The sequence below is a fragment of the Apodemus sylvaticus genome, chromosome X (genome assembly GCF_947179515.1).
Source record: "Apodemus sylvaticus chromosome X, mApoSyl1.1, whole genome shotgun sequence".
Taxonomy (NCBI): Eukaryota; Metazoa; Chordata; class Mammalia; order Rodentia; family Muridae; genus Apodemus; species Apodemus sylvaticus.
The window spans coordinates 27849467-27862435 of record NC_067495.1 but is presented as its reverse complement, the minus strand read 5'-3'; the positions used below and the strand labels follow the sequence as shown (position 1 = coordinate 27862435).

The window sequence follows — 12969 nt, the reverse complement described above, 5'->3', positions numbered from 1 at the left end:
GAAGGCTTTGTGGCAATATTACTTTGGAAGAAAAGGATTTGTTAGGGGAGAAAAAATAAAATTCACATAGTCAAGTAAATTTGCAGAGAGGGATCAACATTTCTTCATTCCCATCCTGATTTGCATGAAATACTAATATCCCAAATCCATTTGCATCTAGAGAGAAGATGTTTCTATTAAGAGAAATGCATTCTCTCTGTGAAAATGAGATGGGAGCTAAAGACAAAGTTCTTCTTGGCGGGAAGATCATTTAAAATGTTTTCACTTTTAGCATCATATTTGAAACTAAATTAAGGGGAAAGTTGCAGGGAGAAATTCTATTTGCAAGGAGAAATTCAATTTGCTTGTGCCCGGCTTGCATTTCCATATCAATCATTCTTCACCCACCATTCTCAAGCCCTGCTCCATCATCACCTACCCTCCCAAATGAGCCACTTCCAGGTCCTGCTTAGCTCCCCCGCAGCCCCCGCCCCTGCAAAGGAGCCCATCTGCACGTTCTGGTATTTGGCCTTTTGATTTCAGAACCCTTTGATACTTTTCCTGCTTCTCTCTCTTGCTTTGGACAGAGCCGTCACTTAGGCTCCCGCTATTTCCCTCTGGGCCTAATCCAGCCTTTACAGCTTTACAGTAGCTCATGGCTTTAGGAATGATTGCACTTAGCTTGGAATTCAGAAAGAATTCAATTCTAATTTTTAAATATTTTATTTTATTTTGTTTTATTTTATTTTATGTAGAAGAGTGTTTTGCCTGCATCTATGGCTGTGTATCATGTATATGCATGCTGCCTGTTGAGGTCATAAAAAGGCATCAGGTCCCCTGGATCTGGAGTTATAAATGGTTGTGGTACCAGGTGCACGCTGGGAACTGAACTAAGGTCAGAGGACAAGTGTTCTTCCTAACTACTGGCCCCTCTCTCCAGCCCCAGATTTCAGTTTTATCTCTTATAGTTTATTTCATATATGCTATTTAGAATGGATATAATTTTTACATGTTTAAGATGGGAAGGCTCAAATATGTCCATAAACAAGCTAAATAGGATTTAAAGCATCACTTGAGCCTTCCTGATAATTTATTTGAACTAGAAACCTCAGAATATCCCCTACCTTTCCACACTCATTGCCTTTGGAACCTTTTAAAATGTATCTCTACTATTCAAGCCAGGCCTGAACACGTTTAATTGCAGCACGGGGGAAGCAGGAGCAGGAGAAATCTCTGTGAGTTCAAAGTCAACTTGGTGTACATAGTGACCTCCAGGACAGCCATGACTACGAAAATACCCTGTCTCAAAAAATAACAAAAAGAAAAAGAAAGGAAGAAGGGGGAGGAGAGAGGGAGGGAGGGAGAGAGGAAAGGAGGAAGAAGAAACATACCTCTGCTGGGTAGCATTTGCTGTCCACAGTGTGCTCAGAGCCCCAAGCATCAATGGCCCCCCAGTGAAAATGAAACTGCTTCAGTCGGTAATTGTGTTCCAGGGGTCCTCCCTCAATCACTGAAACAACACATTCAGCAATTCAGGGAACATTGGGGAAAGGTGGTCCTTGCCCTTGAATAATTTGGACTATGTGATATCACATACAAATATTTATGAGACTAATTTCCACAAAGTAAATACACATATAAAGTTCACTTTACACAGCTTCACTAGTTTTTGCTTCTGTAGTTTTGGGGCTCAAGTTTTTCATTGTAGGAAACAAAATGCAAACTTCTCTTGGTGTATTTACCCAATTCAATCAGATGAAAGTAAACTATGCAGACAAAAGATATTGTAAACATTTAAAAGATTCATTTAGGCCAGCCTTCCCTCAAACTTGGAATTACCCTGCCTCAGCCTCCTGACTGTTAGCATTAAAGGTGTGTTCTACCATATAAGTTCTTTTTTGGAAAGAAAGTGTGATTAAATTTATTTGAGTGTGCGAGTGCATGCCTATGCCTCTGTGTGTGTGTGTGTGTGTGTGTGTGTGTGTGTGCGCGCGCGCGCGCGCGCACGTGCGCACATGTGTTCCAGGTTCGGCTGTGAGCATCTTTAACCACTGAGCCATCTCACCAGCCCCATTCTTTTTCTTTCTTTATACATTAACACCTTCCTTTTCAACTTCCGGGTTGTTTGAGACAGGGTCTCATTATGCTGTCCTGGATGGCCTGGAACTTACTGTGTACACAAGGCTTGCCTCAGACTCGGAGAGATCCACCTGCCTCTACCCTCTGAATGCCTGGCTCTTTGGGGTTCTTTTTATTTGGGTGGTTTGGGTTTGGCTACTTTTTTTAAATTAAAAAACTGCTTTATGTGACTGTATGTTTTTGCCTGCATGTTTGTCTGTGTACCTCTTGTATGCCTGGTGTGTTTATGGAGGCCAGAAGAGGGCATCAGATCCATTCAAACTGCAGTTACGGATAGTTGTGAGCCATAAATAGATGCTACGAATCAAACCCAGGTCCTCCAGAAGAGCCAGTGCTCTTAACTGCTGAGATATTTCTCCAGCCCCCTCTTCTCAAGTTTTGAACATACTAGTGCTTTTTTTTTTCACATTTGTTGAAATACAATAGGAAGTTATCAAGTCAAAAGTTATCACCAGGGAGATGTGGCCCAAGAGTGCACAGTTTCGGTTAGATAAGTGAGATACATTTTTAAGACCTATTGCACATCATGGCACCCACGGTGAATAGTAGTATCTATTCCAAATGTTCTAAAAGAATAGATTTTAAATACTCTCACTACAAATAAATGGCATGTGAGGTGATGAGTATGTTAACTAGCTTGATTCACACAATGTGTTTATGCACACATTCAACAATGTGTACATATACAAAATATCACATTGTATCTCATCGATGTATGCAGTTATTGTCAATAAAATAAGAAACACAACAATTACTATCCAGCCCCATTCAGACAGAATAAACCATGTGAACCAGCATACCGTTTACCACTGGCTTTAGTGACAAATAATAAAACAAAGTGTTTTGTTGAAACTATTTCTTTTGGATACCAGTGAAATCAATATAATACAAGAATATTCAATATTGCAACTTATGTGCACAAATGATGGAGTCTGGCAATCCCAAGGACCAAATACACTGATGTATCATGCAGTGGTTAGCTCTGGATCTTACTGCCCTCTGAAGATTTCTCATGTGCTTTCTTCCTCAAAAATTGGTATTGCCGGGTATATTGGTGCATGCCTTTAATCCTAGCACACAGGAGACAGAGGCCAAGGCAAGTGGATCTCTGAGAATCTACATAGTTAAAACCCTGTCTGAAAAATATGTGGGAGGTGGGGCAAAAGACATTTTTATTAAGAGGCAGGTAAATTTACCAAGGATAAGTTTGCTTTAGAGGGCAGGAGTGAAATAAAAATGACCCTTTCCCTAAATATATATATATATATATTTTTTTTTCTGGATATGGGGTGTTTTGTAGTAGAGGCTGGCTTTCAACTCACTAGGTAGCAGAGGATGATGATCCTTCTGCCCGACCTTCCAAGTGCTGAGAGTCCTCATGTGTGCCAGGCCTGTTTCTGTATGTGGTGCTAATACTTGAGCCCAGGGTATCTGCATCCTACGCAAGCATTCTACCAGGTGAGCCACACACCCAGCCCCATCTTTCTAAAGCTCTAAACTGTGGACATGTTTTTGTCAAATACTGAATCTGATCTTTTGAATAAAACTGAAGTTTTAGTCCCAAGTTAAGTGAACAGTACAGAGACAAGGGCCACTTTTTCCTCTCCTTTCCCTAGGACAACACTGAACATATATGCTGGACCTTGACTCTGTGTTTGCTCCAAACATGCAGAGCAAAGCAGGGAGATGCCACCAACTTAGCGGCTTGGAGCGAAATGAAGGGCAGAATTGGTCTTGCTCTGTTTTTGATTCACCACATAGGGATTGGTTTACACCATATTAAATTTGCTTTTAAATTCATGTGACAAAAGTTCAAGCTGGACCTTCTCAGGACTGGGATGACACCTCAAGGTTTAAAGTACTCTCACCCAAGTGTGAGCACTAAAGTTTGAATTCCCAGAACCCATGTAAAATGCTATGGAGGTAGGTGGACGAGGTGACCTACTTGTAATTCCAGCCTAGGGTTGCACAGACAGGAGAGCCCCAGAATAAGCTAGCTAGCAATACTAGCATTAGTAGCAGGCTCTAGCATTGATGGAGAGACCAAACAATGGGAGGAAGAATAACTGGGGAAAAAATAGTTTCAACAAAACACTTTGTTTTATTATTTGTCACTAAAGCCAGTGGTACACGGTATGCTGGTTCACATGGTTTATTCTGTCTGAATGGGGCTGGATAGTAATTGTTGTGTTTCTTATTTTATTGACAAGACCCTTGACTTCAACTTTAAGTTTCCACATGTACATGTGCTACCACATGTATACAAAAACAAACAAAACCCATGCACACCATACACATATATGAAATATGGAAACGGGAAAAGTAAATTACAAATGGACAATTTCATAAAAAAAAATACATTTTCATCCTGACTTGCAGCAGTGAGACTCCCCTGGCCATGATGCATATACAGTCTTATTGGGTATCATGCTGGGTGAGTGAAAAGCTGTCCCCTTGAAGTAGACTCACATATTCGCCACAGCTGCCATGCCCCTCAAACTCTACAAGCCTTATCTATTCTCGTTAGTTCCCTGGTCTGTAGATATAGCCACATTTGTGGTCCCTGGGCACAAAGAGGTTAGAGGACCAGCATTATCTCTGGCACTTAGTAGGTTACAAAATCCTTAGTGTGTGCTTAGCATCATATCTATGTCAACTGTACAATTGGGAAAAGCACGGCAGAGAAGTGTTCTACCACATAATATGATTGGCAGGGTGTACTCTGAAGGAAAAGAACTGTGGTTTGAACCAGTTGGCTACCTGTCACTGAGACCTGTGGTAGGTAAGGAGCTAGGTATGAGGTAACCAAGGAAACAGCAGCTGTATGTTGGGAGTTGTGTCTTCTGGGTTGGGAAGGAAGAGAAGAGGAGGAAACCAATGAACTGAACCTGTGCACAGGGAGCCAACTTCTGATGGTTCTGAGTACCCCTTTGGAGCTAAGCATTCTTGAAGCTGTAGTTAGGTTTGTCCCCATGTATCAGACACCCAGGGCACAGGAAACAAAGGGACTATCTTCCGCAGTACGGACTTGCTTGTTTGCACTTCCTTAGTTGCCAAACAAGCTCATTAGCAAAGAGTCTGCTTACAAGCTCCAGGCTTCATACAGTATCACTTGCACTGTGAGGATTTAGAAAAAGACTTATTTTTATCTTATGTGGATGAGAGTTTTTTACCTGCACGTATGAATGTAAAACCATATGTGTACTTGCAGCCCATGGAGTTCAAAAGAGGGTGTCAGATGCCCTGGGACTGCAGTTACAGATGGTTGTGAGTCACCATGGAGGTGCTAGAAACTGAACCCAGATCTTCTGTAACAGTAAGTACTCTTACTCACTGAGCCGTAGCTCCAGCCATACACTGTGGTTTTGATGCCCGCTTTTAAGAGGATCATAGAAAGAAATACCCTAAAAGGGAGATATGGCTTGCCAGGTTTTGAAAGGGAACTAATTATCACCTTACTTCTATGAAAATGACACCCACCTCATAAATATTGGTTAAAACATCTTTAAAATTCAATGTAATGCTGGTACCTGACCTCTGATCCAGCTTGTTTGCCCCATTCTCTTCTGAGCGTTTGGCTTGCTTTACTTTACTTAAATAAGCTTCTGCTCCAACTGTCTGCATTTCTCCTGAATTCTTTCCTTTGCAAAGACAAGAACCAAGGAGAAGCCTTATCCAGCAACATCACTTGCCACCTGTGCTGTCAACTTCTCACTTGATGGCCAGTCATCCCCATCCCTGGGTATTCTTCATACAGTTGTATGATCTCCTCCCCTGGGTGTCAGCTGGGACTCACAACTTGTTTCTAAGCAATGAAGTGACAGGATGTCTCTTTGGATATTGGGTTACAAAAAAAAAACAAAAAACCCCAAACTGTCTGTCATCCTGCTTGCCCTCCCTGACTTTTCTCATATGCTTGTTTGCAAATCTTGATGGAGCCTGCTGTCATGTGATAAATGATCCTATGAGGAAGTCTTCAGGACAAGAAAATGAGGTGGCCTCTAGCTATTGCCATATGACTGAGTTTTCAGAATACTTTGCCTAAGGAACCTTGAGATGAAAATGCAAAGATAATGATAGTTGCTTATAGCTCTGTGAGAAAATCAGGTGCAGTGCAGACAGCTAAGCTGTGTACAGATTTTTAGTCTATGTGCATGGTCTGTACAACTCTTCCCTAACCAGTTCCTGCCACACCTCTGAACTTTCCCAGATACCATTGCCTTTCTACAACTGACACACACTACAAATATCACAAAGCTTCACACCTCTGATAACATGGAGATCCCCTGTGTCACCTGTTCCAGGATGCCTTTCCCCTAATATGTATGTATGTATGTATGTATGTATGTATGTATGTATGTACATGTACACACACACACACACACACACACACACACACACACACACACACACCACTGTCACAGCTGTTCTGTACAGTAGCACCACCACCCACTATACTATAAACTCCTTAAAGTCAGGAGTAGAGCCTTCCTTCTGTTTCTCTTTTGAGTGACTGGATAACTTTGACCCTATGCTGAAGCCCTCATAGGAAAAGAGACATTCTCAAGAAAGACACTTGTACATCCCCCTCCTTCACTTAGAGTAAAAGAACTCTCTGTGGCAGGCCTTGAATGGGATCTTATCACCCATCCCTCCCCGAACACACACACACACACACACACACACACACACACACACACACACACACTGTTACCAGGATTTAGATCAAAACTGTCTCCATAGCTTCGTCAACAAATGGGGCTGGGAAAATATTCACACATAGAAGGATGAAAGTAGATCCTTTTCCCCAGTATAAACATCAGCGTCACAGCAGGCATGGTGGCACATGCCTTGTAATTTTAGCACTCAAGATGCAGAAGAGGAAGAATCAGGAATTCCAGGCTACATGAGACCCTACCTTAAACAAATAAGCACTCTTGCCTCCAAACCAACTTGAGATACATCAAAGACAGGAATATAAGACCTTAAGGGGCTGGAGAGATGGCTCAGTGGTTAAGAGTACTGGTTGCTCTTCCACAGGACCCAGGTTTGGTTTCCCAGCACCTAATATGATGATTCATAACCACCTGTAACTCTTCTTCCAGGAGATCTGATGCCCTCTTATGACCTGTGCAGGCACTGAACTCACATAATGCAGAGACATAGGCTAGACCATACACATAAAATAATAAATTTTAAATTAAAAATTCCTTGAGAGGTGTGTGTGTGTGTGTGTGTGTGTGTGCTTTCGGCCACAGAGTAAGAAAATTGTGTCACTTGCTAAATAATACATTGGTATAAATCTGGAAATAAGCCAGACTCAGAAAGACAAGTAATCACATTTTCTCCCACTTGCGGATACTATTTTTATAGATATGTAAAACCATATAAATATAAATAAGAAGTAAAGTAGCTGGAGGGAGGATGAAGAAGGGTAGGATACAGGATCCCTATGCTTAAAATATATGGTGCCCTTGTCTAAACAAGAATTAAAAGTTGCCAGTCTAATAGAGATCGGTGGCAATCTGGGGCCCCTACTTCAATCCCCACTTCCAGGAAAAGATCAGGCTCTTTTGTCATCCTAGATTTTAGTGGTCTTCTCTCATGTGTCTGTTGGCCCTCCAAAAACCCACTTTGGAAATCATCACATTGATTTTCTGTTCAACTTGTTACCACATCCTTCTTTCTCGCTTTGGATTTAATTTCTTCTTCTGTTGCAATGTTCTAGGGTAGGAAGCTAGGTTGGTGATGGGACAATGCTCTTCTCTGTTAGGGACCTTTTCCTCTATGACTTCCCCTCCAAACCCTCCTGCAGCTGCATCCTATAAGTGTTGGCAAGATGTGTTATGCTACATACCTTCCCTGGCTCCTTCTCCTCCACTTTACTCCAGATCTTATACCATACTTTGTAGCAGCAGCAGCAGCATATCAGAGGGCATTTTCATTTTATATAGTATTTTGAAATCCATGAGTTAGATGGTCTCCCTAGAACTGTTTCTTGATTTTCATCATTTCTAGTATGTCTTTGTTCCCTTTCATTGTTTCTTTTACTTTTACGTTCAGTTGCTCTAATTTTGACCTTCTTTAAGTATTATGGATTTAAAAAAACAGGATGAAGAAATAACAATGAAGAATAAGCAGTAATTTAAGAGGCAGTCAGTCACTGAAAAGAAAAAAAAGAGGGAGACAGAAAGTCAGGTAATTACTAGAGACTGATGGTATTCTATAAAAAATAATAATCAAACTCTATAATAGAGGTGACATTTTTAGTCCTTTCCAAGAAAGTGAAAAATATGTTAAGTTCTTTAAATTTTTTCTTGCATGTTTATAAAAAACAAATATGACCAAACAGTATGACTGACTCTTACAGATCTACTCCGTCGGGGAGCCAGGACCTGAGGGACCTTAGGCAGTTCTATAGTCCCTGAGTATCTATTGCAAGGAAAAACGAGTCATTTGTCTCCACCTGATAGAACCCATGCAAATGAACACAATAAGACTTTTTAAGCCAGATCTGGAACACCCTCGGCCACAGCGCACCATCTCCAAGCAGTGCAGGAAGCCAGCTATACACCCAGCAGCCAGCAAGGAGAAGGCAGCCTGCACAGGTGAGTCTGGCCCTGCAGATCAGAGGATCCAGTCCCGAGGCCTCTGGCAAAAGCCTTCCGGTTTCCGCCTACAGATCAGGAACACCCTCTGCCACAGTGCGCCATTTCCAAGCAGTGCAGGAAGCCAGCTATACACCCAGCAACGAGTAAGGAGGAAACAGTCAGCACAGCCTGCATCCAGAGCTGATCGGGGCCACAGAGGTACATACCCAAATACAACTACAAGAGAGTAGGTCTCGGTCACCATCTTTGATTCTGTGACTGTGCAACAGATTGGTAGGCAGGTTTCATAGGAGTAGAGGATCACTTGGAACACAGTACACCAGGACTCTACCTGCACCCAAGAACTCAGCAGCACCACAGCAATTTGTGCCTGGGGAAAGCAACTCACCCAGGGCTGCTGAGATAGGCCTGCAGGCACACAGGAGGGGCAAGCTCCAGCCAGTGACAGCAGGCCCAACTAACACTAGAGATAACCAGAAGGAAAAGGCAAATGTGGAAACGCTGCTAACAGTAATCAAGACAATATGGCACCATCCGAACCCAATTCTTCCGCAACAGCAAGTCCTGGATACCCCAACACACCAGAAAGCAAGATTTGGATTTAAAATCACAGGTCATGATGCTAATGGAGGGCATCATGGAGGGTTTCAAGAAGGACATAAATAACTCCGTTAAAGAAATACAAGAGAACACATGTAAACAGCAAGAAGCCCTTGAAGAACTAAGGGAAAACACAACAAAACAGGTGAAGGAATTAAACAAAGCCATTCAGGATCTAAAGAAGGAGGTAGAAACAATAATGAAGTCACAAAGGGAGACAACTCGGGACATAGAAAACCTAGGAAAGAAGTCAGGAGTCACAGACCCAAGTACTAAAAACAGAATACAAAAGATAGAAGAGAGAATCTCAGATGCAGAAGATACCATAGAAAACACTGATACAACAGTCAAAGAAAATGAAAAATGCAAAAAGCTCCTGACTCAAAATATCCAGGAAATCCAGGACAAAATGAGAAGACCAAACCTAAGGATTATAGGAATAAAAGAGTGAAGATTTCCAAATTAAAGGGCCAGGAAATGTCTTCAACAAAATTATAGAAGAAAACTTCCCAAACCTAAAGAAAGATATGCATATGAACATATAAGAAGCCTACAGAACTCCAAATAGATTTGACCAGAAAATAAATTCATCCCATCACATAATAATTAAAACACCAAGTGTACTAAACAAAGAAAGAATATTAAAAGCAGTAAGGGAAAAAGGTCAAGTAACATAAAGGTAGACCTGTCAGAATTATACCGGACTTCTCACCAGAAACTATGAAAGCCAGAAGAGCCTGGGCAGACATCATGCAGACCCTAAGGGAACAAAAATGCCAACCCAAACTGCTATATCCAGCAAATCTCTCAATTTCCATAAATGAAGAAACCAGAGTTTTTCATTACAAAAACAAATTTACACAGTATCTTTTCACAAATCCAGCCCTTCAAAGGATAATGAATGGAAAACAGCAACAAAGGGAGGGAAACTACACACAAGAGAAAGCAAGAAAGTAATCTTTCAACAAACCCAAAAGAAGATAACCACACAAACATAAAAATTACATCAAAAACAGCAGGAAGCAACAATCACTATTCCTTAATATCTCTTAACATCAATGGACTCAAATTCCCCAATAAAAAGACATAGATTAACAGACTGGATTCGTAAACAAGACCCAACATTTTGCTGCATACAGGAAACACATCTCAGTGTCAAAGACAAACACTACCTAAGAGTAAAAGGCTGGAAAACAGTTCTTCAAGCAAATGGTCCCAGGAAACAAGCTGGAGTAGCCATTCTAATATCAGATAAAATAGACTTTCAACCAAAAGTCATCAAAATAGATACAGAAGGCCACTTTATACTCATAAAAGGAAAAATCTACCAGGAAGAACTCTCAATTTTGAACATCTATGCCCCAAATACAAGGACACCTGCATTCGTAAAGGAAACCTCACTAAAGCTTAAAGCACACATCGCTCCCCACACAATAATTGTGGGGGACTCAAATACCCCACTCTCTTCAATGGACAGATCAGGGAAACACAAACTAAACGGAGACACAGTGAAACTAACAGAAGTTTTGGATCAAATGGATTTAATAGATATCTATAGAACATTTCATCCTAAATCAAAAGAATATACCTTCTTCTCAGCACCTCATGGTACCTTCTCCAAAACTGACCATATAATTGGTCACAAAAGAGACCTCAACAGATATAAGACGATCAAACTAATACCATGCCTCCTATCAGATCACTATGGAATAAGGGTCATCTTCAATAGCAACAAAAACAACAAAAATCCCACATACACATGGAAGCTGAACAATTCTCTACTCAATGATATCTTGGTCAAGGAAGAAATAAGGAAAGAAATCAAAGACTTTTTAGAATTTAATGAAAATGAAGGCACAACATACTCAAATTTATGGGACACAATGAAAGCAGTGCTAAGAGGAAAACTCATAGCTCTGAGTGCCTACAAAAAGAAGCTGGAGAGAGCATACACTAGCAGTTTAACAGAACACCTGAAAGCTTTAGAACAAAAAGAAGCTAATACACCCAAGAGAAGTAGAAGGCAGGAAATCATGAAATTCAGGGCTGAAATCAACCAAGTTGAAACAACAACAACAAAAAAATACAAAGAATTAACAAAAGCAGGAGCTGATTCTTTGAGAAATTCAACAAGATAGCTAAACCTTTAGCCAGACTAACCAGAGGGCACAGAGACAGTACCCAAATTAACAAAATCAGAAATGAAGGGGTGAAATAATAACAGAAACTGAGTAAATCCAAAATATCATATCCTACTACAAAAGCCTATACTCAACAAAACTGGAAAATCTGGATGAAATGGACAATTTCCTAGAAAGATACCAATAGCCAAAATTTAATCAGGATCAGATAGACCATTTAAATGGTCCCATAACCCCTAAAAAATAGAAGTGGTCATTGACAGTCTCCCAATCAAAAAAAGCACAGGACCAGATGGCTTTAGTGCACAATTCTATCAGACATTCAAAGGAGACCTAATGCCAATACTTTTCAAACTATTCCACAAAATAGAAACAGAAGGAACATTACCCAACTCATTCAATGAAGCCACAATTTCGCTGATACCCAAACCACACAAAGATCCAACAAAAAAGAGAACCTTAGACAAATTTCCCTTATGAATATTGATGCAAAAATAGTCAATAAAATTCTTGCCAACTGAATCCAAGATCACATCAAAACCATCACTCACCATGATCAAGTAGGCTTCGTTCTAGGGATGCAGGGATGGTTCAATATATGGAAATTCATCAATGTAATCCACTACTTAAACAAATCAAAAAAATACCACATGTTCATTTCATTAGATGCTGAAAAAGAATTTGATAAAATTCAGTATCCTTTCATGTTAAAAAGGTCGTGGAAAGAACAGGAATTCAAGGTCCATACCTAAACATAATAAAAACAATATACAGCAAACCAGTAGCCAGCATCAAACTGAATGGAGAGAAACTTGAAGCAATCCCACTAAAATCAAGGATGCGCTCTCTCTCCATATTTATTCAATATAGTACTTGAAGTTCTAGCCAGAGAAATTAGACAATAAAAGGAGGTCAAAGGGATGCAAATTGGAAAGAAAGAAGTCAAACTATCACTATTTGTAGATGATATGATAGTATACTTAAGCGACCCAAAAAAACTCCAACAGAGAACTCCAACAGCTGATAAACAACTTCAATTATAAAATCAACTCAAGCAAATCAATAGCCTTCCTATACTCAAAGAATAAACAGGCTGAGAAAGAAATTAGGGAAATGACACCCTTCACAATAGCTACAAACAATATAAAGTATCTTGGTGTGACTATAACCAAACAAGTGAAAGATCTGTATGACAGGAACTTCAAGTCTTTGAAGAAAGAAATCGAAGAAGACCTCAGAAGATGGAAAAACCTTTCGTGCTCTTGGATTGGCAGGATTAATATAGTAAAAATGACCATCTTGCCAAAAGCAATTTACAGATTCAATGCAATCCCCATCAAAAATCCCAACTCAATTCTTCATAGATTTAGAACGAGCAATTCTTTTTTTAAATTTTATTTATTTATTTATTTATTTATTTATTTATTTATTTTGGTTTTTTGGATTTAGAGACAGGGTTTCTCTGTATATCCCTGGCTGTCCTGGAACTCACTCTATAG

The 12969-nt window shown here is 40.2% G+C and overlaps 1 protein-coding gene across 1 annotated transcript in view; it reads right to left on the bottom strand.

Moving 5' to 3' along the window:
- The window catches only part of Ca5b (carbonic anhydrase 5B), a 58401-nt gene that overhangs the window by 12544 nt on the left and 32888 nt on the right, over nucleotides 1-12969 (bottom strand). The window contains exon 4 of the mRNA XM_052171774.1: nucleotides 1371-1489. Within this exon, the coding sequence (XP_052027734.1) occupies nucleotides 1371-1489 (119 nt within the window). The remainder of the gene's footprint in view (nucleotides 1-1370; nucleotides 1490-12969) is intronic.